This window comes from Erythrolamprus reginae, chromosome 7 (assembly GCF_031021105.1).
Source record: "Erythrolamprus reginae isolate rEryReg1 chromosome 7, rEryReg1.hap1, whole genome shotgun sequence".
Classification (NCBI taxonomy): Eukaryota; Metazoa; Chordata; class Lepidosauria; order Squamata; family Dipsadidae; genus Erythrolamprus; species Erythrolamprus reginae.
In genome coordinates, this window is record NC_091956.1 from 73,553,019 (window position 1) to 73,580,673 (window position 27,655).

Here is a 27,655-nt window from a genome sequence, read left to right on the forward strand (position 1 = left end):
CCGTGAACTCGGGGCGGCTAACAACAGTGGTAAAAACAGCATGTGACAATCCAATACTAAAAACAGCTAAAAACCCTTGTTATAAAACCAATCATACATACAAACATACCATGCATAAATTGTAGAAGCCTAGGGGGAAAGAATATCTCAGTTCCCCCATGCCTGACGGCAGAGGTGGGTTTTAAGGAGCTTATGAAAGGCAAGGAGGGTGGGGGCTATTCTAATCTCTGGGGGGAGTTGGTTCCAGAGGGCCGGGGCCGCCACAGAGAAGGCTCTTCCCCTGGGTCCCGCCAAATGGCATTTATAACCTTTGCAGGTCAGTAAGGAAAAGGAAAGCTGAAGTATGATTATAAGTATGGTCATGGTTTCACTTAGCAACGGTTTCATTTTATGACGGAGTTGCCAATCCCAATTGTGGTTGATAAACAAGGACTACCTGTATTAGGAGTTGATAATCAACCTATAGTCTATAATATCTATTTGGACTATAAACCTTAGCCATAAGGGTCACCCAGAAATAATGCACCACATTTGTTTTTCAACAATTATTTATTGAACACATTGAAACTTACATACAAGAAAGAATTATGTTTCTTCTATATTCCCTATTTTTTCATGTAATCTCCGTTCCTACAGCAAGACACAAAGGCGTGTTTGCCCTGTCGATACCACTCCTTGTTCTGGTCACGAAGCCATTTCTGCACTGTGCAAATCATCTCTTTGTCATCCTCAAAATGTCTTCGGCGACTAACCGTACTTCTGTCGACTGCAGATTCTCCGTAAATGTTTGTGAACTTTCCCAACAGTTTCTTTCTCTGCAGTGAGAAATTAAGTGACAACACTCTGCTTGTAAGGTATATCACTTACAGGAGCCATTTTGAAACACTGCTGCAGCTATGCTATCTGTCTGAAGAAATGCAAAATTTACACATGCGCTCCTGACAATTCGAATTCAATTCAAATAATACAAATCTAAAGTTTCACATTCGTACCATTACTGTAGGCTGAGAAAAAAAATGAGGTGCATTGCTTTCTGGGCAACCCTCGTGTTTAGATCAGTGTGCAAAATATTGAGAATTCAATCTAGTTTGCAAACAGTTGGGGGAATAAGTGGACTTCTGTTTCCCATTATCTTTTTAAGAACAATACACCATATTTAATCAGGCATTAACCAAAGAGGCTGTTCATTGGCTGCAACTGTTAATAATTACAAAGACTCTTGTAATCATTTTAGAAATGTTTGAACTTGTAGCTTTGATTTGAGATTGAGAATTGCTTCCAGACTTACAGTGACAACCAGTTCCAAGGGTGAAAACAAGCCATTTCAACTTTGAAATATTTTACAGAATTCCCTGAATGCTTCCCTGATCATTTTTTCTGTTTTTCTTGGAGAATTCCTCGAGTTCAAGGGTGAGCAACTTGAGTCCTTTTATGACCTGTGAACTTCAACTCCTGAGCCAGCATGTTCACAAAGGGGCCATAATTAATCACCTGTCTCTAGTAAAAGGGTAGTGTGAAAAACAGTAGTCAAAGTCACAACATGGAATTTGTTACCAAGATTTTGGCGATTTAAAGTTGTTATTTAATGCTCCAGTAATTTTCACTGCAAAGCAAAATGTCCCACAGTCTATTTATACTTTTTAAATTTTTATTTGTTTGTTTTATCTTTGTGGTATACAAAGATATAATAATATTTATATACATGATACTAGTAAAAAAGAAATATTAGGACAGGGCACGGAAGGCACTCTGATGAACTTATGCATGACCTCTTAGGAATCGGGAGAGGTCAACGGTGGATAGTCTAAGGGTAAAATTTTGGGGGTTAGGTGATGATACTACAAAGTCTGGTAGTGAGTTCCATGCATCAACTACTCGGTTACTAAAGTCGTATTTCCTGCAGTTGAGTTTAGAGCGGTTTACTTTAGGTTTGTATCAGTTGTGTGCTCGTGTGTTGCTGTGGTTGAAGCTGAAGTAGTCATTGACAGGAAGGAGATGATTTTATGGGATATGCTTAGGTCGTGTTTAAGGCGATGTAGTTCTAAACTTTCTAAACCTAGGGTTGTAAATCTAGTTGCGTAGGGAATTTTGTCGTGCGTGGATAGATTTTGAAAATCTATTAGAATCATAGAAAACATTATGCGATGGCCTGTCATGAAGGAGTTACAGTTGGCGCCTTCCATAGAATGATTTCTATTTTCCCTTTGGAAAGCATTTTTTAGCTCCTATTCATTTCTGAGCTCGCTGGCACAATTACTCTTGTGGGCTTTTCTCATTCCCCCACTCTCCTTTTAAGAATGAAACACTATATCTTAACCAAACAGTTGCCAAAGTGACTGATCATTGGCTGGAACTGTCCCATGAGACTAAGTCCCACCTCTTCGGTTGTGCTGACAAGCTGTTTATGTTTTTGCAAGGCTACTCTTTAACTCAGCCTCATGATCGCTATAATGGGACCAATTGTCTGAATACTGCTGGGAGCAAACTCCTTTCCCCAAAGAGACTGTATTTCAATCCCTGGAAAGACATAATGGAATGCCTGTAAGTAAGCTTTGAATTATCTCTCTCTTTCTCTCTCTCTCTTTCCCACCCCCAGCACTATTTCTTTCTTATATACCGGTACTTCTGGGATTGTAAAAATCCTAAAAATAGTTTAAAAGCTGGATTTGGGCACTTTGTGACGTTTTTGTTAGTCTGTTCCGGAAGGATCTCTTAAATTGGAAGAATATTACTTTGTGTTCAATGAAATGCTTGTTAAAATGCCCATCAAACAACTATGAGATTATCTTGAAGGCTAGCAGTAGGAAAAACTATGACGTACGTTTAATAGCACAGAGTGATAAAGATATCATTTTAAAAGATTTATGAAAATGATCATAAGTAACTTCTCTAAAGCCTTTGAAGGAAAATGTATTGATGTGTAGAAGGATATCAAAGGATTGTTCTGTGCCTATGATGGAAAGCGGGCATAGATTAGGGTCAAAAATTAACAAATTTCTCTAAAAGGTTCTGGCATTATATGACGTACAGTGGAACCCCGACATAAGAGCTGCTCTACTTAAGAGCAACTCGAGATAAGAGCTGGGAGGGGAGAGATATTTTTGTTCTACTTACAAGCCCAAATTCGAGATACAAGCGCCAAGGAGCTGTCTCCTGAAGCCAAACGCTAACTTCCGCGTTCGGCTTCAGGAGACAGCTGCGAAGCGGCGCGCGTGTTTTAAAAGGTTGCAGCCGGCCTGGGGGGCTCGGGGGGGGGGTGCTTGCAGCTTTCTTTCTTGCTCTTTTTCTTTCTCTCTTTTACCTTCCCTTCCTCTATTTCTTCTTTTCTTTCTCCTTCCCACCTTCTTCCCTCCCTCCCTCCTTTCACTCATTCCTCTCTTACTCTCCCCTTTCATAAGTTTCCTTGCTTCCTTCCTCTGTTCCTGTCCCTTCCCCCTTTCTTTCTTTCTTTCTTTCTTTCTTTCTTTCTTTCTTTCTTTCTTTCTTTCTTTCTTTCTTGCTCTTTTTCTTTCTCTCTTTTACCTTCCCTTCCTCTATTTCTTCTTTTCTTTCTCCTTCCCACCTTCTTCCCTCCCTCCCTCCCTTCACTCATTCCTCTCTTACTCTCCCCTTTCATAAGTTTCCTTGCTTCCTTCCTCTGTTCCTGTCCCTTCCCTCTTTCCTTCCTTCCTTCCCACCCTCCGTCCATTCATTCACCCATTCCTCTCTTGATCGCTTAAAGCCGGTCCCTGGTGCAAAAGGGGTTGGGGACCTCTGTCCTACAGGATTGGGTGGCAGAGAAGTTGAACATATGTAAATTTAAAAGTTTAAGAAAGTTTACAAGTTAAGTGAAAGAAACTTCATTATTCATTTATATGTACATGTACATTTCTTCATTAAAAACATGTCTTTCTGCATAATTTAGACTAACTTTGTGAGTTTTTTGAGGGCTGGAACCAATTAAAATTATTTACATTAATTCCTATGGGGAAAAGTCGTTCGAGATAAGAGCTGCTCGACTTAAGAGCCCAGGTCCGGAACGAATTAAACTCGTATCTCGAGGTACCACTGTATTTCTAACATCAAATAGTTAATGATATCTCATATCAGATTAATTCATCTCTCAAAGTATATAAAACACTGTTTAGATTCTTACAAAAGGTTTAAACTTTCCTAAACATTTGGAATAAGAAAAACATTTCTATAATTTTGCAAAACAAAATGTTAGTTCTTATAGAGTTATAAAGTCAACAGAAAACATGAAACTATATTTATAAACTTAAAATATTTATTTAAAAAAAGGTTTATTATCAAAACACATTGATGAAATAATATAAATATATGACCATAGTCATATTAGTAAATTAGAAAATGGAAAATCCCTCAAATCTAGATTAAGTGTTCTTTGTGGTTGATGAAAACTAAATTCCCAAATTGAGTCAGTATATTGTGCCATGTCATATTGAGCTGAAAGTGTATTCAGGTCTATATGACCCATATATTCTAAGCACATGAAATAGAAAAACTGGCTTCAGCATCACCTCAAATACATGCCTAAAACACATCCCTATCTCCACAAACATATACAGCTAATACAAAACCCAAAGGCCTGTAGAAAGGGAGATAAAGAAATAATTGTATTTCCTGACGTTCTGTACAACAAGTTTGCAGCAGTGTCAAAACATGAGTTTGCCTGTATGGGAAAGGATTTATTGGAAAATGAATTCGTGTTTCCAAAGAATACAACTTGTGCTTTAAAAAAAAACCCTTTCTCTTGTTTCTGTTCGAAGTAAAGCAACTTAACCATGTTAATTTTTGTCGAATGATGCCTTCAGCACTCCCTCTACTCTAACTATTATATTTTATTAGGGATGGTTACATCCAAGTTCTGGAATCTTTATTAAACATACAAAGCTATGCATTTTGCAAACTGAATTAAAGCCATATGTTTTTGTGAAAGAACATCAATTAAGTAAATGTTGAAATAGGTCATTATTTTTAAAAATGATAAATTCATTAAGAATATTTGACAATTAACATACTATCTGATGAACAATTTCCACAGTCCATATGACACTATCACTTAATAAATCATGCTGTATCACTTCAGGCTGACATGATGACATATAATCAAAATTAGGAGAGAAAACGTTCAAAGTTCCAGAGAAGCCCTAGATCCCAGGTTTATAATCAAGGGCATTGAATATGTCTTCCATTTTACTGATTGTTCACAATTTACTTGCCTTTTATTTCTAACCAAGATGAGAGAACTGGGTACAGCCACAAGAAATAAAGCAGTTTTAATTGCCCTTAATAAGGGATGTGGGATCTGAAGCATATTAGGCTGCACAATAAACTTTTCATGGGCAATCTGAAGCTCCTCTGATAGCACTGGCACACTAAAGTAGAAAGCAGTTACAATAGCAGTGTTCTACTGTGCCATTTAGTTTCCCAGAATACCTCTCATTTAAGGCCACTCCAGGACACAGGGGAATTTAAATGGGACTAGATGTAATTGGGATGTGCTGCTTGGCACATGTTCCTTTATCATTTTTTTTAAAGGATTCATGCTCTGGTAGTTGAATGCAGGTATCTATCTCAGAACATTGATAATAGTACAATAGTACCTCTAGATACGAGCTTCTCCACATGCGAGTATCCCAAGTTACGAGCCACCACAGGAGCGAAACTTCTGTTCGACACCCGAGCTCAAATTCGGGATACAAGCCAAGCTTCCACTAGGTGGCGCAAGAATCCTTGCTTCTGGTTATCTTGGCGGGGGGAAAACAAAGTCTAAAGGCATTGGTTCGAGATCCGAGTTGATCCGACATACGAGCTCTGTTCTGGAACGAATTAAACTCGTATCTAGAAGTACTACTGTATTGGCTATATTGTGTTTCCCTGAAAGTAAGACAGGGTCTTATTTTCATTTGACCCCCAAATAAGGGTTTGGCCTTATTTTGGTGGCTCTTATTATTTTGGGGGTGCAAGAGGCAGCGAGCGTGGTCACCTGCTTGCAAAGCGCAGCTGTCCAGCATGTGGTATCACGTGGTGCCCATCAGGCAGCCTCCATATTTACAGCCAGGAATCCAGAAGATAGAGGCTCCCTCCACGTGCCACCATCAAACATCTCCCCTCCTGTGGGGGCTGTTAGAACCTAGGTGGGCTGAAGGCGCCAAGCCTTGCAAATGCCTGTTCCCGACCCGCTCGTGTGCCTCCCATTGATAGGGGTGAAGAGAGCAGAGAGTTTTCTGGCAGCGGACACTCTGGGAGTGTGCTTCCCACTCTATGGTTCCAGCTCCACACAGCTGCCCCATCTCCAGGAAGACTCAGCAGCAGACATCTGGCCCGACTGGCTTCTTCTCTGCTTCCAGCAGCTTCCAGCCAGGGTTTTGAAGCCACAGAGGAAGCCATCTTCAGTGCTGGGATGGTGGGGTACAAACTCCCCATGTAGGACTGTAGCTCCCTTTGCTGCCCCAGCTGTCAGAAGACTCTCTGTCCCGGTTCCTGGAAGACTCAGCAGCAGGCAGCTGGCCCGATCAGCCTCTTCTCAGTGTCCATTGGTTGGAAGCTCAATGTTTGGAAGCCCCAGAGGAACCCATCCTTAGTGTTGTGATGGCAGCTGTGGTGCGTACTCTTCAAGGACCTCGTGTTCACTGGCTTCGGCTCCAACGTGATCCTGGGATACCAGTGAGTGGTGCTCTGCCCAGCTGGATGAGGGATTGTCCACTGGGTGGGCACCACATGTCAAGAGATGCCGGGCAGCTATTGTCTTGTGAGCACAGCAGGAGTTTGCAGGCAAGGTCAGGTGGGAGGCAGGTGAGCACGAAGAACACTGGGAAGAGATAGAATGAGAAGCAGCTCCTGGCCAGCTCAGCTGATCCACAGATCACAATTTAGGGCTACAGCATTCGCTGGCTGGGGAATTCTGGGAGTTGAAGTCCAAATATCTTCAAGTTGCCAAGGTTGGGAAACACTGGTCTATGGGAGGGGCCAATTATCTTCAAGCCTTACTCCTGAGTAGTCCTTCTTCTCTGTAACTGTTCTTGCCTTCTGGCAGCTCTATGTATGTGTGCATTGAGAACAGGCTCTCCCTGTTCCTCTGCCTCGTTCATGTCAGCCTCTGGAGGCTCTGGAGCCGGGATAGACCTCCTAGATGGCCCGGGCTGGATCCCTGCCTCTGGCACCGAGCCTTCTCCAGGCCTGGCCCATGGTCCTCCCAGCCTTCCTTCTCGCTGTCCAATTCTGCTGCCAGCTTCGTGGGCCACTGGTGGACCAGAACAGCAGGATTGAGAAAGGCTGTTGTATAAAATCCTGGAGAGCCATTAACGTTCAATACAAATTTAAGTTCTCAGTTTGGTGCCCTCCCTCAATGGCTGTCAAAGATGAATTAAGAAAATCTCCCAAATATTCTCTGACACCTGTTTTCTAACTTGAGCTCTTAGCTATTTGATAATTCTCATAATTTTAACTGTGTATGTCTTAAATAATGCAAAATAGATGAAAACCATGTGATGCAGGCTAGAAATTTGGGGAATTGTAATTTCACATATCTAGTAGGTGATAAAGTTGGGAAAGTCTGCTGATAAGTGTCAATGAGAGTATATATAATACAAAGCTAAAAATTCTTACTTGTGGCTTGGAGTGTGACATTAAAGATATTTTAAAAATTAAACTGTTGATTTGACTGATAATTGCTGATGTCCGTACAGTAAAATCAAGCTTTGTTATAATCCTCCATATGAACAGGCTGTCCTGTAATGATGCATCTGTAGGTCTGCTAAATATAAGGCTAAATCGGGATGGTACAAATGCCAGATCATTTAATTCAGCTTACTTTTTGCATTGTACCATCTGCTATAATTTTTCAAGTTTCTGATCTTCATTTTACATTAAAGGCATCCATCTGGAAATAGCAGCCCCTAATGATCCTATATAGTTTACTTGACTGCTTTCATATATCTGCATTTAAATTGGAGGCTGGGTCTTTTTGTGGCTAAATTCTAAAGAATTCTACAGAATATTAATACAGTGATACCTTGTCTTACAAACTTAATTGGTTCCGGGATGAGGTTCTTAAGGTGAAAAGTTTGTAAGACGAAACAATGTTTCCCATAGAAATCAATGGAAAAGCAATTAATGCGTGCAAGCCCAAAATTCACCCCTTTTGCCAGCCGAAGCGCCCGTTTTTGCGCTGCTGGGATGCCCCTGAGGCTCCCCTCCATGGGAAACCCCACCTCCAGACTTCTGTGTTTTTGCAATGGAATCCCAGCATCGCAAAAACGAGTGGGGTTTCCCAGCGAAGAGAGCATCAGTGAAATCGCAGCATCACAAAAACACTGAAGTCCTCGAAACCCCACCTCCGGACCTCTGTGTTTTTGTGATGCTGCGATTTCACTTAGGCTCCCCTCACTGGGAAACCCCACCTCCGGACTTCCTTTGCCAACAAAGCACCCATTTTTGAGCTGCTGGGATTCCACTGCAGCATCACAAAAACACGGAAGTCCGGAGGTGGGGTTTCCCATGGAGGGGAGCCTCAGGGGAATCCCAGCAGCGCAAAAACGGGTGCTTCGCTGGCAACGGAAGTCTGGAGGCGGGGTATCCCAGCAGCGGTGGTGGGTTTGTAAGATGAAAATAGTTTGTAAGAAGAGGCAAAAAAATCTTAAACCCTGGGTTTGTATCTCGAAAAGTTTGTATGACGAGGCGTTTGTAAGAAGAGGTATCACTGTACTTAAATATTTGAATAGAGAGTCCTGCCTCTTGACAGACTTCATGCCATATCAGTGATAGCTGTTATGATAATGAAATGTTTCCAACCCAAGAGGCTCATGCTCCATTCAATCCTTTCATCTCTCTGAGGGCATTCTTTAGTTTCTCTCTAGGCTGGGTAAAAGAGATTCCCAGTGCTTTTCTCCATCCTGTCTACAGTTCAGCAAAGTCTCCTCCTTTCTTTTTCTTTTATTTTTAAGCTACAAGATGGGACATTGTTCTTTGCTCAAGTGGCAGCAAATTTCTGGATTTACAAAGTGGCATAGAAACAGCCACCCTTGAAAAGAATAGAATAGAATAGAATAGAACTTTCATTGGCCAAGTGTGACTGGACACACAAGGAACCTGTCTCGGTGCACATGCTCTCAACGTACATAAAATAACATATACATTTGTCAAGAATCATGTGGTACAACACTCAATTATTGTCATAGGGGTCAAACAAGCAATGAAGAAGCAACACCAACAAAAATCCCAGGACACAAGCAACAAGCCACAGCCACACAGTCAACATGGGAGGAAATGGGCGATAGGAACGATGAGAAAAACCAGCAGAACAGAAGTGCAGATCCAGCAGAAAGTCTGGCGTTCGGAAAAAAACCTGCTCCCGTGTCTAGCCGCCCCGGTGTGCAGTGCTCCGCAGCAAAGCCTCAAGGGCAGGAGCCAAAACAACCCGTGTCCAGGATGTGAGAGGTCAGCAAACACTTTACCCGCCCTCCCCTTGACCCGCGCAGCACACAGGTCCTCAATGGAAGGCAGGTTGGCAGCAACTGTCTCCTCCGCAATCCTGACCATCCTCTGAAGTCCGCGTCGGTCCCGCTGGGCTGCAGCACCAAACCAGACAGCCACAGAGGTACAGATGACAGACTCAACGACTCCCCTGTAGAACTGCACCAGCAGCTCCCTGGGCAGTCCGAGCTTCCTGAGCTGGCGCAGAAAGATTGCTTTGATTAAAAACTTTGAAAGGTCTGCTTTAATGTCAAAAAGTAATATGTAATAAAAAGGGGCATGTGTGCAAACATCTAGAAAAGCAAAGGAAAAAGTTGTAGGTCTAGTGAAGAGGAAACAGATCCTAAAAGGAAAAAGCTGGCAGCAGTGATCCACCCAGGAGCCAACCAATGGCATGCAGGAGACTAAACAGGCATTGCTGTGAGCATAATCTTGACTAAGGACTAATTTAGCCCTGTGGCAACCTCACTGCAATTCAGCAGTGGGATTTACAAAGTAGACTTAAGAAACACATATACCTGTTGTGGCCTGTTGGCCACTGAACCCTCCAGAAGAGCCTGGGTGGCGCAGCAGGTAGAGTGCAGTACTGCAGGCCACTGAAGCTGACTGTAGATCTGTAGGTCAGCGGTTCAGATCTCATCACCGGCTCAAGGTTGACTCAGCCTTCCATCCTTCCGAGGTGGGTAAAATGAGGACCCGGATTGTGGGAGCAATAGGCTGGCTCTGTTTAAAAAGTGCTATTGCTAACATGTTGGTTATGACCTATAAAGCCCTTCATGGCACCGGACCAGATTACCTCAGGGACCGCCTTCTGCTGCACGAATCCCAGCGACCAGTTAGGTCCCACAGAGTGGATCTTCTCCGGGTCCCGTCAACTAAGCAGTGTCGCCTGGCGGGACCCAGGGGAAGAGCCTTCTCTGTGGCGGCCCTGGCCCTCTGGAACCAACTCCCCCCAGAGATTAGAACTGCCCCCACCCTCCTTGCCTTTCGTAAACAACTTAAAACCCACCTCTGCCGCCAGGCATGGGGAATTGAGATCCTCTTTCCCCCTAGGCCTTTACAATTCTATGCATGGTATGTATGTATGTATGTATGTTTGGTTTTTATATTAATTGATTTTTAATCATCAATACCAAATTACTATTGTACACTGTTTTATTGTCGCTGTTAGCCGCCCCGAGTCTCTGGAGAGGGGCGGCATACAAATCCAATAAATAAATAAATAAATAAATAAATAAATAAATAAATAAATAAATAAATAAATAAATAAATAAATAAATAAATAAATAAATAAATAAATAAATAAATAAATAAATAAATAAATAAATAAATAAATAAATAAATAAATAAATAAATAAATAAATAAATAAATAAATAAATAAATAAATAAATAAACAAACAAACAAACAAATAAATAAATAAATAAATAAATAAATAAATAAACAAACAAACAAACAAACAAACAAACAAACAAATAAATGTTGTAAGCCGCCCTGAGTCTAAGGAGAAGGGCGGCATAAAAATTGAATAAATGAATGAACGAACAAACAAACAAACAAACAAACAAACAAACAAACAAACCACAGGGAGGGTGGAGGCATAACTGGCTGGAGAATTCTGGGAGTTGAAGTCCACAAGTCTTAAAGTTGCCAAGTTTGAAGACCTCTGTGCTACAAGCGTGCTGTTAGCATCTACAGTATATTTAATGTATATCTGTGATTCTTTTTGGTTTATAAAAAATGAACACAAATGGTTTGAAACTAAAATACAATATTGGTGTCCGTTAAACATGCTCCTTAGTTACCATTAAACAAGTTATATTGGAAGTTCATTTTTCTTGTTACACATTATTAGCAGACAAAATTGTTATTATAATGTCTTACAGCTTTATTGCTTATGACAAAATGAAGAAATGTTTGAATATTTTGCTGATTGCATTTTGAAAGCGAGGTAGTTAATGTTCTTTTTGCCACTGCTTTTCTAAACACTGTAAAAGTTCTTTGCATTGATTTTCACCAAGATGCCGTATATGAGAGTGTTAAAAAAAACACTTCTGTTGAGATTTCTGACAGTAATTCTGCTGGGTTGTAAGTGTGAAATACGAGATGCAGCCAAGGACAGGAAAATGACATTCCTTCAAGCCTGGCTTTTTCGGGGTGGAGGAGACCAAGTATTGCCCTATGTGAGGTCAGAAGAAACAAATGAAGATAAAAAAACATTTTGTATGGCTAGGATATATCGGAATTTTATTTTATTCTTTAAAAGAAACTATAGTTAAAATATTTTTGCACATCACTATAGTTTACAAACACATTTTTTTCCAGAAATGCAAACTCTTAGTAGCTTAGATTCTCTTCAGAGTAAGGCCAAGATAAACATCTTAGCACCTTCCAACCCATTTCTATACCAACACAGGCTGATGGAAACTTAAGGGAACTGAAAAATTGGAGGTATATTGTTGCCATTTCAGGTAGTTCTCAATTTACAGCCATTCATTTAGCAACAATCCAAAGCTGCAATGGCACTGCAAAAAGTTACAATAATTAATTCTCATATTTATTTGTTTGTTTGTTTGTTTGATTGTTTGATTGATTTTTTTATGCCGCCGTTCTACTTAGACTCAGGGTAGCTTACAATATGCCAGCAATAGCACTTTTTAACAGAGCCATCATATTGCCCCCACAATCCGGGTCCTCATTTTACCCACCTCGGAAGGATTATTATTATTATTTATTTATTTATTAGATTTGTATGCCGCCCCTCTCCGAAGACTCGGGGTGGCTAACAACAATAAAGAAAACAATGTAACAAATCCAATATTAAAAGCAATCTAAAAAACCCCAATTTAAGAGACCAATCATACAAGCAAGCATACCATGTATAAATTCTATAAGCCTAGGGGGAAGGGGAAAAAAATTCAATTCCCCCATGCCTGATGACGGAGGTGGGCTTTAAGGAGCTTGCGAAAGGTAAGGAGGGTGGGGGCAACTCTGATATCTGGGGGGAGCTGGTTCCAGAGGGTCGGGGCCGCCACAGAGAAGGCTCTTTTCCTGGGTCCCGCCAAATGACATTGTTTAGTCGACGGGACCCGGAGAAGGCCAACTCTGTGGGACCTAACTGGTCGCTGGGATTCATGCGGCAGAAGGCGGTCCTGGAGATATTCTGGTCTGATGCCCTGAAGGGCTTTAGGATGGAAGGCTGAGTCAACCTTGAGCAGGTGATGAGATCTGAACCGCTGACCTGCAGATCTAGCAGTCAGCTTTAGTGGCCTGCAGTACTGCACTCTACCCACTGCGCCGCCTCGGCTCATTTACAACCAGTAGCCGGTTGTTACCGTTACAGATAAGGGTGCACAGTTTCGTGTGTCTGGTGCAGGCGCGCACATTCAAGCTAAAATAAGTAACTGCCAAAATCTCGCATGCACGTGCGCCCCCTCATAAGCTTCTGCGCATGTCAGGAAGCAAAATAATCTCCCAAATCTCATGCGCATGTGCATCCCCTCATAAGATTTTGCTTCCTGCACATGCGCCGAAGCAAAATCTCACTCAGATGCACACATGCACACTGGAGACATGAAGCTGTGTGCCCTTATCTGCAACAGTAGCAACCCGCTACTGTTTACAACCATTGCGCCATCCCCACTGTCGTGATAAGAACTTGGTTGCTTGGCAACTGTTGTGGTTGGCTCTGGCTCCTGCCCCAGGGAATGTGGCGGTGGATACAGGGGAAACCTCAACATGTCATGGGCCTGTTTTATTGCCGACAGAGTCAGGTAGTTCAGTTTCCTCGGACGAAGAAGAAGGTGGGAGTGACTTGGAAGAGGGGGGCTTGGCACACAGCCCAGGAACTCAATCTCCATTATCTTCTATCAATTCGGATGCGGAAGTCTTGGACCCACGCAGGCGCAGAGTAATCCGTAGAAGAGACCAATTGAGGGCATATTACAGGAGATAAGAGAGGCCACCTGTGTTTGGGTGGGGCTCCAGTAATTCGTGCTGCTGATATAAATAGCAGCGTGTGGGTTTGGCCGTTGTGGAAGATTATCTGATCGTTGTGCTTCAGGACTGCCTTGCTGTCTCCAGACTTTGTTGATTTTTCACGACTTTGAAACCAAAGCAGAGCAAAGTGTGTGTGTGTTTCACTTCGTGGAAGAAGAAGGGCTGTGACATTTCTTCACAGCTGCAAGCTAAATACTTAAGAACTGATTAAGGGAATTGTACAGACTACCAGGTTGTTTTGGGACGCGTGCTCTTTGCAATACAAAAAAGAGTGCCTAGTTTATTTTTAATTTTGTGATAAAGAACATTGTGTTGAATTTTCAAACGTGTGTGTGTCTGAAATTTGTACCCTTGAATTTTCGGGAGGCTCCTATCAGAGAGCCCGGAAGAACAGCAACCAAGTTACAGTATATGGGGGTGGGGGGCTTGTCATGTGTTCACCATTTGGGACCTTCCCAGGGGGCTTCTGACAAGCAAAGTCAGTGGAAGAGTCCGATTTATTTAATAACTGCATGATTCACTTCATGGCAATAGTGATTTAACAATCATGGCAAAAAAGGTCATGAAATTTGAGTGTGATTCACTTAGTAGCTGAATCACTTAGAATTGTTGTGGGGAAAATAGGAGGATTGCAAAAATAATAAAGGTGGTGGGATATAAATAAATAAATAAATAAATAAATAAATAAATAAATAAATAAATAAATAAATGAGACCCAAACAATGGCTTGAGTGGCAGTTGTAATAACATTATACATAGCAACTGAGTCTAACTGTATGTACAATAATAAGAATTACTCAGTAGTTTGTTCCATTGCATTTATCATAATTTGTTCCCATATGTTTTTGTACTAAATTAAAAACAGTAAAGATAAAACGCTTGGAAGTCTATATTTAGTTTACATTCTTAGATATCGGCATACCACATTTCCTACAATAAACTTAGCTTTTTGGAATCAAACCACAGTCGATATCAATGTTGTCTGCTTCAGTTAAAATTAAAAAGCTCCTACTGAATGTTTATAAAATAAGTGATGAAGCTGACATATGAGCAGCTTCCTACATCACCATCTCACTGGCAATCCCAATTAAACACAGGATGTTGCTTATTTGTTGATTAAATGCACATTTATATAGCCACAAATTTAATACATTATTGACAAATATAAAGGACATGAAAATGCTAAGGAATAAGAACTCCCAAATTCAACTACTAATTTGGTTCACTTCTATTCATATAAAGTAACATGCAGATTTAGCATTAGATTACGTATAATCGCTATAAAGAGGGGATGTCAAGTAAAATTAATAGCAATTATCTGTATAATTTTAATAACTATAAGATTATTCTTTTTTAGCTTTTTGAAATAAGCAATGATCCCTAATGGATCAAAGCTTGTAGAAACACTGATGAAAGCTTCCTGAGAAAAACTTCCAGGAGACGTGGTTGGTAAATCCAGAGTAATAAAAATATATCCATCCTAAGATAAAATACAGGAAATAGCATAAGGGCAGACTAGATGGACCAAGAGGTCTTTTCTGCCGACAATCTGAACTCCAAACACGAACTGAATAATCAAATTATCACAGATAATCCCCACTCGGTTAAAGACCTTGGTATACTAATAACAAAAGATTTAAGTGCCAAAGCCCACTGCAACAATATAGCCAAGAAGGCTTCAAGAGTTGTAAACCTAATCCTACGTAGCTTCTGCTCTGGCAATCTCACACTACTTACCAGAGCTTACAAAACTTTTGCCAGACCCATCCTCGAATATAGCTCATCTGTTTGGAACCCATATCGCATCTCAGACATTAACACCCTTGAAAATGTCCAAAGATACTTCACCAGAAGAGCCCTTCACTCCTCCACTCGAAACAGAATACCCTACGAGACTAGACTTTCAATCCTGGGCCTAGAAAGCTTAGAACTAAGACGCCTTAAACAAGATCTAAGTATTGCCCACAAGATCATATGCTGCAACGTCCTGCCTGTCGGCGTCTACTTCAGCTTCAGCCACAACAACACAAGAGCACACAACAGATTTAAACTTAATATTAACCGCTCCAAACTTGACTGTAAAAAATATGACTTCAGTAACCGAGTTGTCGAAGTGTGGAACTCATTACCGGACTCCGTAGTGTCATCCCCAAACCCCCAACACTTTACCCTTAGATTATCTACGGTTGAACTATCCAGATTCCTAAGAGGTCAGTAAGGGGCGAGTACAAGTGCACTAGAGTGCCTTCCGTCCCCTGTCCTATTGCTCTCCTATATCTTTCTTCTATTCCTATATCTCTTCTTCTATTCTTTCATTGATATGTTCTATTACTATATCTTCTTTTCTATTATTTCTTAGATATATTTTACTATGAGTATCTCCTCTATAGCCTTCATCGTGTATTTTACTATGTGTATATAGATATATACCCACTAAAACCCTCATTGTGTATTGGACAAAATAAATAAATAAAAATAAATAAATAAACAATCTTCTATGTTTCTATGTAATACACTATATTGTTATGCTAGACCTGTGATGGTAAACCTATGGCACATGTACCAGGGGTGGTATGCAGCGCCCTCTGTGGACACAGAAGCCATCGCCTAAGTTCAGCTCCACCATGCACATCTTCCATTGGCCAGCTGGTCTTCAGGTGTCTGCCACGCATGTGAAAGAACAGAACATGTGCAGGGGGCTTATGTGCATGCATGAGAGTGGGACATGTGCAGGGCCCCACATGTATATGGGGGCATGTGCACATGCGGGGGTGGAGGTTGGGCACATGAGCAGGGTCCAGCATGCATTGCTTTTGGGGGGTTTGGGTGCATTTTGGGCACTTGATCCGTAAAAGGTTAGCTATCACTGTGCTATGTAATAAATGAACAAAGATTGGATTTTGTGTAAGTTTCCTACTCTCTTATATAGTGCAGAGGAAACCAAATACTGTATTGCTAAATTAAGACCAAAGTTAATCTCAGATATGTCAAATATGCAGTTTGCATTAGGGAACTTCCTGTCTAATGTTTTTTTTTATTGCTTCGTGAATATTCAAACAAACAAACTTAGTGCTTTGTTATAGTGAGACCAAAAGTTTTTATTTTTTTTCAAATTTATTTATTTTTCAAATTTATAGACCACCCTTCTCCTGACGGATGTAAAACAATAAAACAGTTTCATAAAAAATTTGTAATGGATAAACTAAGTAAAAATTATAATTACAGTAACATGCAGTAGTTTTCAGATATCTTTTTTAACCTGTACATAGTACTGTATTTCTTTTGACCCTTCTATTATTTTTTGTGGGTTTTTTTAGTTACTGCCTCTTTTAAAAAATCTGAATGAACTAATTTTAAAATTGTTAGGAACTTTTTTATTATTTTACTGTGAAATAATAACAATAATTGAATAAAGATCTCAGAAAAAGTAGAACATATAGAAGAATTGGATTTTATATACTTTTAAGGAAGATAATTCTAAACTTTTTTAAAAGGAGTTACAGCATTCTTATCCCAAATTTACTGAAAATTGGAAATTTGTATATAGCCTTTCGTTGAGTAATTCAGCTGTAACCAGGGGATAAAATAATGTGCTGAAACTGAACAGACTAAGGACGCTAGCCAGATGAATGCCTAGTAGGTAGATTTCCCCCCTTATTTTCTGTCACCAAAACTAAGGTTCCTCTTATACTCCAGTGCGTCTTATACTCTGAAAAATATGGTAGTTTTTTATTTGTTATGAATAATAGCTGTTTCAGATTTATTAATGGTCTATACAATGTGTTTAACTTTTCACTGTCCAAAATAATTTGATGGTGTCATCTGAAAGTCTCAGCAGTTAGCAGGAGCTATTGTAGCTGGCTCTGCTTGTACTTGGAAGGTACGCAGGATCAGACCTGAAAACTCCCAGAGCGGGATCCTAGATAAGATATCTAGGACATATATCAGAAAGCTACCGGAAAACTATTCCTGTTGACAAAAATACTGAATGGATAGTTAATGAAGTGATCATAGGTCAGATTCATCTCAGGGGAGACAGGAGATCTTACTTTTTTACATCGGCTGAAATTTTAGCTTCCTTTCAAGTTACCAGCATTTCCACAATTTTAGTTATTTTATTTAGTTATTTTATTTTCAGTTGTATATTATAAGCAAAATAAGTAATACCTTAATATATTTCATTTATATAATTAGGAAATACAGTGATACCTTGTCTTACGAAATTAATTGGTTCAGGACGAGGTTTGTAAAGTGAAAAGTTTGTAAGACGAAACAATGTTTCCCATAGGAATCAATGGAAAAGCGTTTAATGCATGCAAGCCCAGCCGAAGCGCCCGTTTTCGCGCTGCTGGGATTCTCCTGAGGCTCCTCTCCATGGGAAACCCCACCTCCAGACTTCCGTGTTTTTATGATGCTGTAGGGGAATCCCAGCAGTGCAAAAACGGGTGCTTCGCTGGCAACGGAAGTCCAGAGGTGGGGTTTCCCAGCGAGGGGAGCCTCAGCGAAATTGCAGCATTGCAAAAACACGGAAGTCCGGAGGTGGTGTTTCCAATGGAGGGGAGCCTCAGTGGAATCCCAGCAGCGCAAAAACGGGCGCTTCGCTGGCAACAGAAATCCGGAGATGGGGCATCCCAGGGGCGGCAGCTTGGGTTTGTAAGGTGAAAATAGTTTGGAAAAAGAGGCAAAAAAATCTTGAACCCCGGGTTTGTATCTCGAAAAGTTTGTATGACGAGGGGTTTGTAAGGCGAGGTATCACTGTAGTTTAATGTTGAAATTAGCTTAATTTAGCCTCTGACATGCAGTAACTTGTTCAGGGAATTAATAAATTTTAAATTTTTGTTTGTTTTAAGGAAAAAATAGGCAGAACATGGATTGTCTAAATCAGGGCTGTCAAACTCACGGCCTGTGGACTGAATGCCTCACACACTGACCACGCCCACACCGGTTTTGTGAAAGGGGGAAAAGTCGCAACACGTCACATGATGATGCTGTGACAACGCGAGTTTGACACCCCTGGTCTAGATAGATTGGGCTGAGAAAATTACTCTCACTGTATGCAGTTTAATTGATGATTAGTTACCATGCTAAACAGGAGATTGATCAAAGAGATTGATCAAAACAAAAGTAGGGAAGAGGATAGAGATTTTCTCACTACTTCAGCATTACTAATTACTGTTTTCTTAGATCAAGAATTTATTTTATTTATTTATTTGTCTTGTCAAGTACATATTGGAAGTATGTAATGATATAATAATATTTATATGCATGATACTAGTAAAAAGAAAATAAGAAAATATTAGATATAATAATATTCATATACAGTACATGATAATAGTAAAATAATATATATAAACATTTGGACAGGGAACGGAAGGCACGCTGGTGCACTTATTCCAGCATTTATTCCAGAGCCTTGTGCATGGATTGTTAGTCTTAGAGTGATACTTTTATTTATTACTTCTAAGAGTCTAGTAGTTGCTGCTCCTGCCTGCTAATTTGCACTCAAATTCTGGAAGCCAGCACTGAGATTGAAACAGCTGATTGCTGACTAGGGAAGGAAAAGCAAAAAAAAGAAAGAGAGAATTCCACCCAGCAAATCTCATTGCAGTCCTATGCTGCAGCTGTATCCCACAATCCCTTTCACCATTTGCTGCAGTCTTTCAGCACAGATTGAGTGAGAAAGATGCACTAAATAAAGATTGATTGGCTGAAATCCTTTAGGGGTCTCCCACTTGTGTGTGACCTGAAGAGGAGGAAAAAGAGAGACAGAGAGAAAGAGAGAGAGAGAGAGAGAAAGAGCTTGACTGGGCCTCCTTTTTCATTAATTTTCTCCCTGGAATGGAGCATTGTTATCTGAAGCAGGAAAGATGCTGCATCTTCAGTAATGACCACAGACGTAGCAAATTTCTAACAGCTTTAAACGTGAGACTTTTAAACTCTAATATATTACTGTAATTATGATTGGCTCTTTTGGACGACTGCAAGAGACAGCTGCATCCTGGAAAAAGATTTCTTACTTGCTATTGCATTGATTAAGCTCAGTTTTTCATGAAGATGGGTATGTCTTGAGCATTTATGGTTATTCAGCGAGCATGTTTTTTGCCCCGTCTTATAAATTCCTACTCTCTTTAAAAATAATGCTGCATGGCTTATAATTATGTGTTCTTTAAACAAAAACAAAAAAAGCTATAGTGATTAAAAGCAATGTGGAAAAATATTTATGGAAGGAAGAAAACACCTGTGTGTGAAGATGCCTCAAACTCTTTTCTGAGAAATGATTTATATTTTACTCGTGGGTTCATAATATTTCTGGAAAGGAAATCTATTGATTTGATGGGTTTTTATTTTTCCTCCTCAAGTAATAGTGTTCAAAGTGGTACATTTGTGGAATTTTACCTAGGTCATAGCCTGATCTTTGAACCAGTGATTGTATTGTAAAAATCTCGTATTTGTCTAGACATTTGACAATTATGTTGTAAATGTTGATTCCAGAAACCTATTCATGCATAATAGGTGGTTTAGAACCTGGGTTTTGTGAATCACTGATCTGTATGGTTGATTTAGTTTTCTTTCTGAAAGCTTGAAGGCAGCACGAGTTGGGCGGAGTCCTGCTTTTATTTGAAAATGCTGTGCAGTTTCAGCAGACATAGCTATTATTTTTATAGATTTTGTTTCATTTGATAGAATCCTAATTCTAACATATATGATACATTTTGCTGAAGTTTACAAATAATAATTACTTCGGTCTTCATTGTATCTTCTGTTCCAGATGGGTGTGGCCACATACAATTTCTTTCTTTGTGATTACTAAAAAAAACAATATATGGATTCTTTCATCAAAGTCACCACTTTTGATCCATGTATTCTTCCTGTGTATTAAAATCTATTTTGATAAGGAATTATTTATTTAAAGCAAAAGCATGATGTCATTTTTGAAATGATTTTAATGCTGACACTAGATCCTTATCAAAGGAATACATTATTTTGAACGCTGTACTCTAGAATTGGATTAACAAATTTTATTTTCTTTACAGTTTAACAACTTTATTTAAGGGCAGCTAGTATTTATACAAAATTGTGAAATTTCATTTTTTCATCTTTTTTTTAAAAAATGTAAAAGGAGCTTGTTTGTAAGAAACAGATTATTTCAGAATTATTTAAAATGCGATCATACAATTGTTGGATATTCAAAATGCGATCATACAATTGTTGGATATTCAAAAATTAAAAGTATAATACCTTACATATAAAAGATTAAAATATAAGTTCAGTAAGAAATCATTGAGGCATAAGAGTTTGGAACGTGGAAATAGGCATAATTTTTTCAAACACATCAATATTCCAGTCTTCCAAGTCACATCACAAACTGTAGTTAAACCATTTAAAATGAACCATGATTCGATTCTAATTTGATTCTAATATGAAAGAATAAGTTAAATTTTACATATTAGGGAAGAAATAATTGTTTGGCCACATGGTTTATTCTTATAATCAGATTTGTAGGATTGGATGAATGCAGTTATTAGTCACTTAGTCATAACTGTAGTTTAGTCTCCTAGTCTTCGGAGAGGGGCAGCATACAAATCTAATATATTATTATTATTATTATTATTATTATTATTATTATTATTATTATTATTATTATTATTATTGCTGTGAGTAAAAGTTACTTTTTGCTAGCTGGCATGCTAGCAGGTAATCCTCACTTAATGACTACTCAGTCAGTGACCATTCAAAGTTGTGACATCACTGAATGAGTGTACTTAGGACCACTCCTCAAAGTTTCAACCATCACTTCACCCTGATCATATGATCACAATCATTTTAGTAAGCCTCTACGTCCATCTGGCAGTATCCATCTCCAAAATTGTGCATGCCACTGCACTTGCTTCTCACCTAGCAGTACCCACTTACCTGCTTTCTAGCCTGCTTGTAAACAATCTGGGGATTAAACTTCCTGCTGGCATCCTCACTGACATTATTTTTGAAGCCAGCCAGATATTGTGAGGGGTTATCACTTAAATGACCAGTGAACATTGCTTAAGAATAGCATTGGGCACTGCCAGGACTACTATTTGCTAAGTAATGCAGCCATATAGCATTGCACTTTACAGCCACATCATTTAGCAACAGAAGTCCCAATTACCATTAAGTGAGTACTACCTGTAAACTTTTATTTGGAACAATACTTAATGAAAGCTCATTCAGAAGGTTAAAAAAAAGCATATACAGTGTTCCCTCGATTTTCGCGGGTTCGAACTTCGCGAAAAGTCTGTACCACGGTTTTTCAAAAATATTAATTAAAAAATACTTAGCGTTTTATCCCTATACCACGGTTTTTCCCGCCCGATGATGTCATATGTCATCGCCAAACTTTTGTCCGCCTTTAATAAATATTTTTAAAATAAACTTTAATAAATAACCCTGGTGAGTAATAATCTAAATGGTTGCTAAGGGAATGGGAAATTGCAATTTAGGGGTTTAAAGTGTTAAGGGATGGCTTGTGATAGCCAAAAATAGTGTATTTACTTCCACATCTCTACTTCGCGGAAATTCGACTTTCGCTGGCGGTCTTGGAACGCACCTCCCGCGAAAATCGAGGGAACACTGTAAACCCATAAATGAATTATTCGGTCAAAACTAGCACTGGTATGTTTTAGTGAGGTTTATTTGTATTTTGTATCAATGAACATTAAAGGAATGAATATCTAAGATATTTTTTCCCCAAAGGAGGTATTTTCATAATTACTTCATGCAATCTTAAAACAAAAACTACCAAAGCAAGAATTGCCATCGTTCTTGCATTTTTCTGTCTTTTTCATACTAAAAAGGGCCGCCTTATAATATTTTATTCTGTTATAAGGTTTTCCTGCAGTAGTTATTTCTGTGCTAGGATTTGCTCTGTTTGAGTTCTGTCTTAGACAAATATGTTGGCTTTTGTTTAAAACTAACCAGTATAATTGAAAAACATATGTTTGGCCTACTTTTAGAATATTCTAGGTTGCCCGTTTCTAGTGTCACTCAATGTTCCATTGCCATTGTTGATGAATACTGAGTACTGAAGCAATGCTAGATTCATATATTTATCTAAGATAAAAAATACAAAGGTGTATTTTACCAGGTGCTAAACAACCTGTTCTGTCAACCTGTTCTTTTTCAGCAGTGTTCTGATACTAAAATTGCACTCCCCAGTGGTATGGAACAATTCAGTCAAAGACTATATGGCAAATATACAATGTATTAAAAATAAAGCTGACAAATTGAGAAATGACTATTCACTCCCCAAATGGTGATTGTGTCTAAGTTAAAACAATATACGACATTGTATATTGTTTGAGCATTATACTAGAAGAATCTGGAATAGGACCAATTTTAAATTATGCCCAAAGAAAAAAATATTTAGAACATTAACCAATTCCTCTTCCCTTAAACATAACAACTTAGTACAAATGTACCATATTTTTCAGAATATAAGATACACCTTTTTCCTCCCTAAAAGAGGCTAAAACTTTGGTTGCGTCTTATAACTTTTTTCTAAGGTTTTTTTTGCCAGCTAGCTGCTAACGATCTTCCCAGCTCTTACCTTGCAGGATCTTTCATTGTTTCTCTCTGCAAAGAATGTTTTCCAAGCCCTAATTCTGTGCAGTTTTTTTTCCATTGCTCTACTTGCTCCGAATGTTTCTTTCCACCCCTAACCAGGTGCTAACAATGTTCTCAGCTCTTACCGGTTTGCATGCTCTTTCATTGTTACTCTCTCCAAATAAGGTTTTTTTAAGCCCTAACTAGGGGATAAAATAATGTGCTGAAGCTGACCAGACTAAGGATCTCAGGGTCCCGTCAACTAAACAATGTCGTTTGGCGGGCTCCAGGGGAAGAGGCTTCTCTGTGGCGGCTCTGGCCCTCTGGAACCAACTCCCCCCGGAGATTAGAACTGCCCCCACCTTTCCTGTCTTTTGTAAACTACTTAAGACTCACTTATACCGCCAGGCATGGGGGAGTTGAGACACTTTTCCCCCAGGCTTTTTTATACTTTGTTTTATGTTTGGTATGAATGTTGCTGTTTGGTTTTTAAATAATGATAGGGTTGTATATGTTTTTAATATTAGATTTGTTCCACTGTTATACAGTGATCCCTCGATTTTCGCGATCTCGATCTTCGCGAAATGCTATATCGCGATTTTTCAAAAAATATTAATTAAAAATATTTTCCCAGCCGATGACGTCACTCTCTTCCTTTCTTATCTTTCTTTCTCTCTCTCTTTCTCTATCTTGCTTCTTCCTCTCTCACACTCTCTTCCTCCCTCTCTCATCTCTTTCTTTCCTTCTCTCTCTTTCTCTATCTCTCCCCCTCTTGCTCTCGAGCGGCGGGCGGGCGGGCGAGCGGCGGGCGGGCAGCAGCAAAGAGCCGAAGATCAGGGTTTCCCCTTTGCGTGGGCGGCGGGGAAGACCCAGGGAAGGTTCCTTCGGCCGCCCAGCAGCTGATCTGCTCGGCAGCGCCGCAGCAGCAAGGAGCCGAAGATTGGGGTTTCCCCTTTGCGTGGGCGGCGGGGAAACCCCGATCTTCAGCTCCTCGCTGCTGCAGCACTGCCGAGCAGATCAGCTGCTGGGCGGCCGAAGGAACCTTCCCTGGGTCTTCCCCGCCGCTCACGCAAACTCCACCATCTGCGCATGCACGGCCATGGAAAAAGGGCACGCATGCGCAGATGGTGTTTTTACTTCCGCACCACTATATTGCGAAAAATCGATTATCGCGAGGGGTCTTGGAACGGAACCCTCGCGATAATCGAGGGATCACTGTATTGTTTTTTTATTGCTGTTGTGAGCCGCCCCGAGTCTTCGGAGAGGGGCGGCATACAAATCTAATAAATAAATAAATAAATAAATAAATATTATAGATTCTGAGATTTGTTTTTAAAGTGAATCAAAACACTTCTATTTTGATATGTAATTTCATGCAGGGTTTTTTTGGTGCTGAGGCAATCTATATTTTGGTTTTTTAAACAAAATGTCTATTAATTTCTGGAGGGCAAATTGCTTCAGATCACTTTTCTTTATGCAGCTTACTCTGGGATTGCTTTTAATGTAATGCCGTTATTCGCCTCTGTCCAAATTTTTGATAAAAGAATATTATACTAGTGTGCTGCCTTATTTTTAAAGGCAAAAAAGAACAAATGTGCCCCATGTTGCAGCAAATAATCATATTCAGTCAGGATAAAGAGGTTTATTTTATTTTATTTATTTATTTATTTATTGGATTTGTATGCCGCCCCTCTCCAGAGACTCGGGGCGGCTAACAGCAATAATAAGACAGCGTACAATAATAATCCAATACTAAAAACAATTAAAAACCCATTAATATAAAAACCAAACATACATACAGACATACCATGCATAAAATTGTAAAGGCCTAGGGGGAAAGAGTATCTCAGTTCCCCCATGCCTGGCGGCAGAGGTGGGTTTTAAGTAGCTTACGAAAGGCAAGGAGGGTGGGGGCAATTCTAATCTCTGGGGGGAGTTGGTTCCAGAGGGCCGGGGCCGCCACAGAGAAGGATCTTCCCCTGGGTCCCACCAAGCGGCATTGTTTAGTTGACGGGACCCGGAGAAGGCCCACTCTGCAGGACCTAACTGGTCGCTGGGATTCGTGCAGCAGAAGGCGGTCCCTGAGATAATCTGGTCCGGTGCCATGAAGGGCCTTATAGGTTTATTGTTAGTCATAATTACATATTTCTTTAATTTTAAACATCTTGTCATTTCTTAAAACATTTCAGCAGTGTGCAGGGTGAAAAAGAGCAAGATCCATATGTCAGTGGTCTAGGATGGCCAGTGAAGGCTCCAATATCCCAAGTCCTGTCGTGCGTCAGATTGACAAACAGTTTCTGATCTGCAGCATATGCTTGGACCGTTACAAGAATCCCAAAGTGCTCCCATGCCTGCACACTTTTTGTGAGAGGTAAGTGTTTTTTAGAGTCTTAAATCAGTCCAGCCTTTGAATCTGCCTGGATTGTCATGTCAATGATTCCCAGGGGTTTAGGTTTAACTTTAATACAGTAATTGTCAATGTGGTACAAAGGTTTTCTTAAAATTACAAATAATAATAAAAAGAACAAATGCTCCTTGATTCAGATGACTGCAGGATGCTGCAAGAGGTCATAAATCAGTTGCCAAAACTCTAAATTGTGGTCATGTGACAATGAGAATGATGTGACGTCATATATGTGAATATGTCAGCGTTCCAACTAACATCTAAGTTTAAATCAGAGTCCAAGGCAAATACTTCCTGATTTCCCCAGGATTTCTACTTCCAGATTATAGTTCATTCTCCTGCCCCACACCCACAAATTCGTCATGTGGACCACTAAACTTTTGCCACCAGGTCCATACACGCCCATCTCCTTCCGGCCCGGTGCTAACAAAAGATGACCTTGAAACTCTAAAAGGAATTTATTTTGTCTACCTCTAACTTTTATACAATTGCCCTACCCTCTTCCCACAGCAAGAAACATTCCAAAAGAACATAGCATAATGTTACATAGCATAATAATAATAATAATAATAATAATAATAATAATAATAATAATAATAATAGCATTCTGGTTTTGGCCTGACAGAATACGGGTTATAGCTTTTACCCAAGCCTTTTATAACTTTGAACTTTAAACAGTCTTATGTTGAAGACTCTCTCTATATACAGTGTTCCCTCGATTTTCGCGGGTTCGAACTTTGCGAAAAGTCTATACCACGGTTTTTCAAAAATATTAATTAAAAAATACTTCACGGGTTTTTTCCCTATACCACGGTTTTTCCCACCCGATGACGTCATATTTCATCACCAAACTTTCGTCCGCCTTTAATAAATATTTTTTTAAATAAACTTTAATAAATAAACATGGTGAGTAATAATCTAAATGGTTGCTAAGGGAATGGGAAATTGTAATTTAGGGGCTTAAAGTGTTAAGGGAAGGTTTATGATACTGTTCATAGCCAAAAATAGTGTATTTACTTCCGCATCTCTACTTCACGGAAATTCAACTTTCGCGGGCGGTCTCGGAACGCATCCCCCGCAAAAATCGAGGGAACCCTGTATACGTTTTTCAGGAAAGTACAAATTTTAAATGGTGAAGAGTTTAACCTCTTTTTGAGATGAAGTAGAGGAGGAGCAAACTCAAGTCGTCACGGCAGCATCATGTGACGTATCAGGACTTTCCCCCCCTTCGCTAAACCAGGCGTGGGCATGGCCAGCACGTGATGCATCTGGGCTGGAAGTTTGAGAACCCTGAATTGGGAATATGTGTTGGTTATGACCTATAAAGCCCTTCATGGCACCGGACCAGAATATCTTCGGGACCGCCTTCTGCCGCACGAATCCCAGCGACCGGTTAGGTCCCACAGAGTCGGCCTTCTTCGGGTCCCGTCGACTAAACAATGTCGTCTGGCAGGACCCTGGGGAAGAGCCTTCTCTGTGGTGGCTCCAACCCTCTGTAACCAGGTCCCCCCTGAGATTAGGATTGCCCCCACCCTCCCTACCTTTCGTAAACTCCTTAAAACCCACCTCTGCCGTCAGGCATGGGGGAACTAAAACATCTCCCCCTTGCCCATGTTGTTTTGCTGTTTGATTGATTGTGTGCTTGTTTTTTATATATATTGGGATTGTTTTATGAATTTCTTAACTTAAAATTGTAATTGGATTGGTGGGCATTGGATTTGTCACTATGTACTGTTTTTTTTACTATTGTTGTGAGCCGCCCCGAGTCTGCGGAGAGGGGCGGCATATAAATCCAATAAATCTAATCTAAATCTAATCTAATAATTATTAATTTTTTTGTTGTCCTCATTAGGTGTTTACAGAATTACATTCCAGCTCATAGCTTAACCCTTTCTTGCCCAGTGTGCCGCCAGACATCTATTCTTCCAGAGAAAGGGGTTTCTGCACTGCAAAACAATTTCTTCATCACCAACCTAATGGATGTCCTGCAGCGAACTCCAGACAGCAGTATTGAGGAGGCGGCCATCTTGGAGACTGTCACCGCTGTAGCTTCAGGGAAACCTCTTTCCTGCCCTAATCATGAAGGAAATGTAAGTGGATTGGATTCCTGTGAAGTTTATTGTTTATTGTCCTTGCATTTATGTCTGTTGTCGATCTGAAAAGCAAAGAAAAGCTGAAGGAAGATTGCAAGCACCGT

General features: G+C 40.0%; 1 protein-coding gene across 5 annotated transcripts in view; it reads left to right on the forward strand.

Moving 5' to 3' along the window:
• Positions 1 to 27,655, forward strand: part of TRIM2 (tripartite motif containing 2) — a 68,634-nt gene that overhangs the window by 11,654 nt on the left and 29,325 nt on the right. For 2 of the 5 annotated variants that reach the window (XM_070757843.1, XM_070757842.1), the window contains exons 2-3: positions 25,244 to 25,425; positions 27,311 to 27,548. In XM_070757843.1, the coding sequence (XP_070613944.1) occupies positions 25,292 to 25,425; positions 27,311 to 27,548 (372 nt within the window). In that variant the 5' untranslated portion in view covers positions 25,244 to 25,291. Of the gene's footprint in view, positions 1 to 2,389; positions 2,542 to 18,920; positions 19,534 to 25,243; positions 25,426 to 27,310; positions 27,549 to 27,655 lie in introns of those variants that run through there. The other 3 variants (XM_070757841.1, XM_070757846.1, XM_070757844.1) reach the window with 3 other exon arrangements.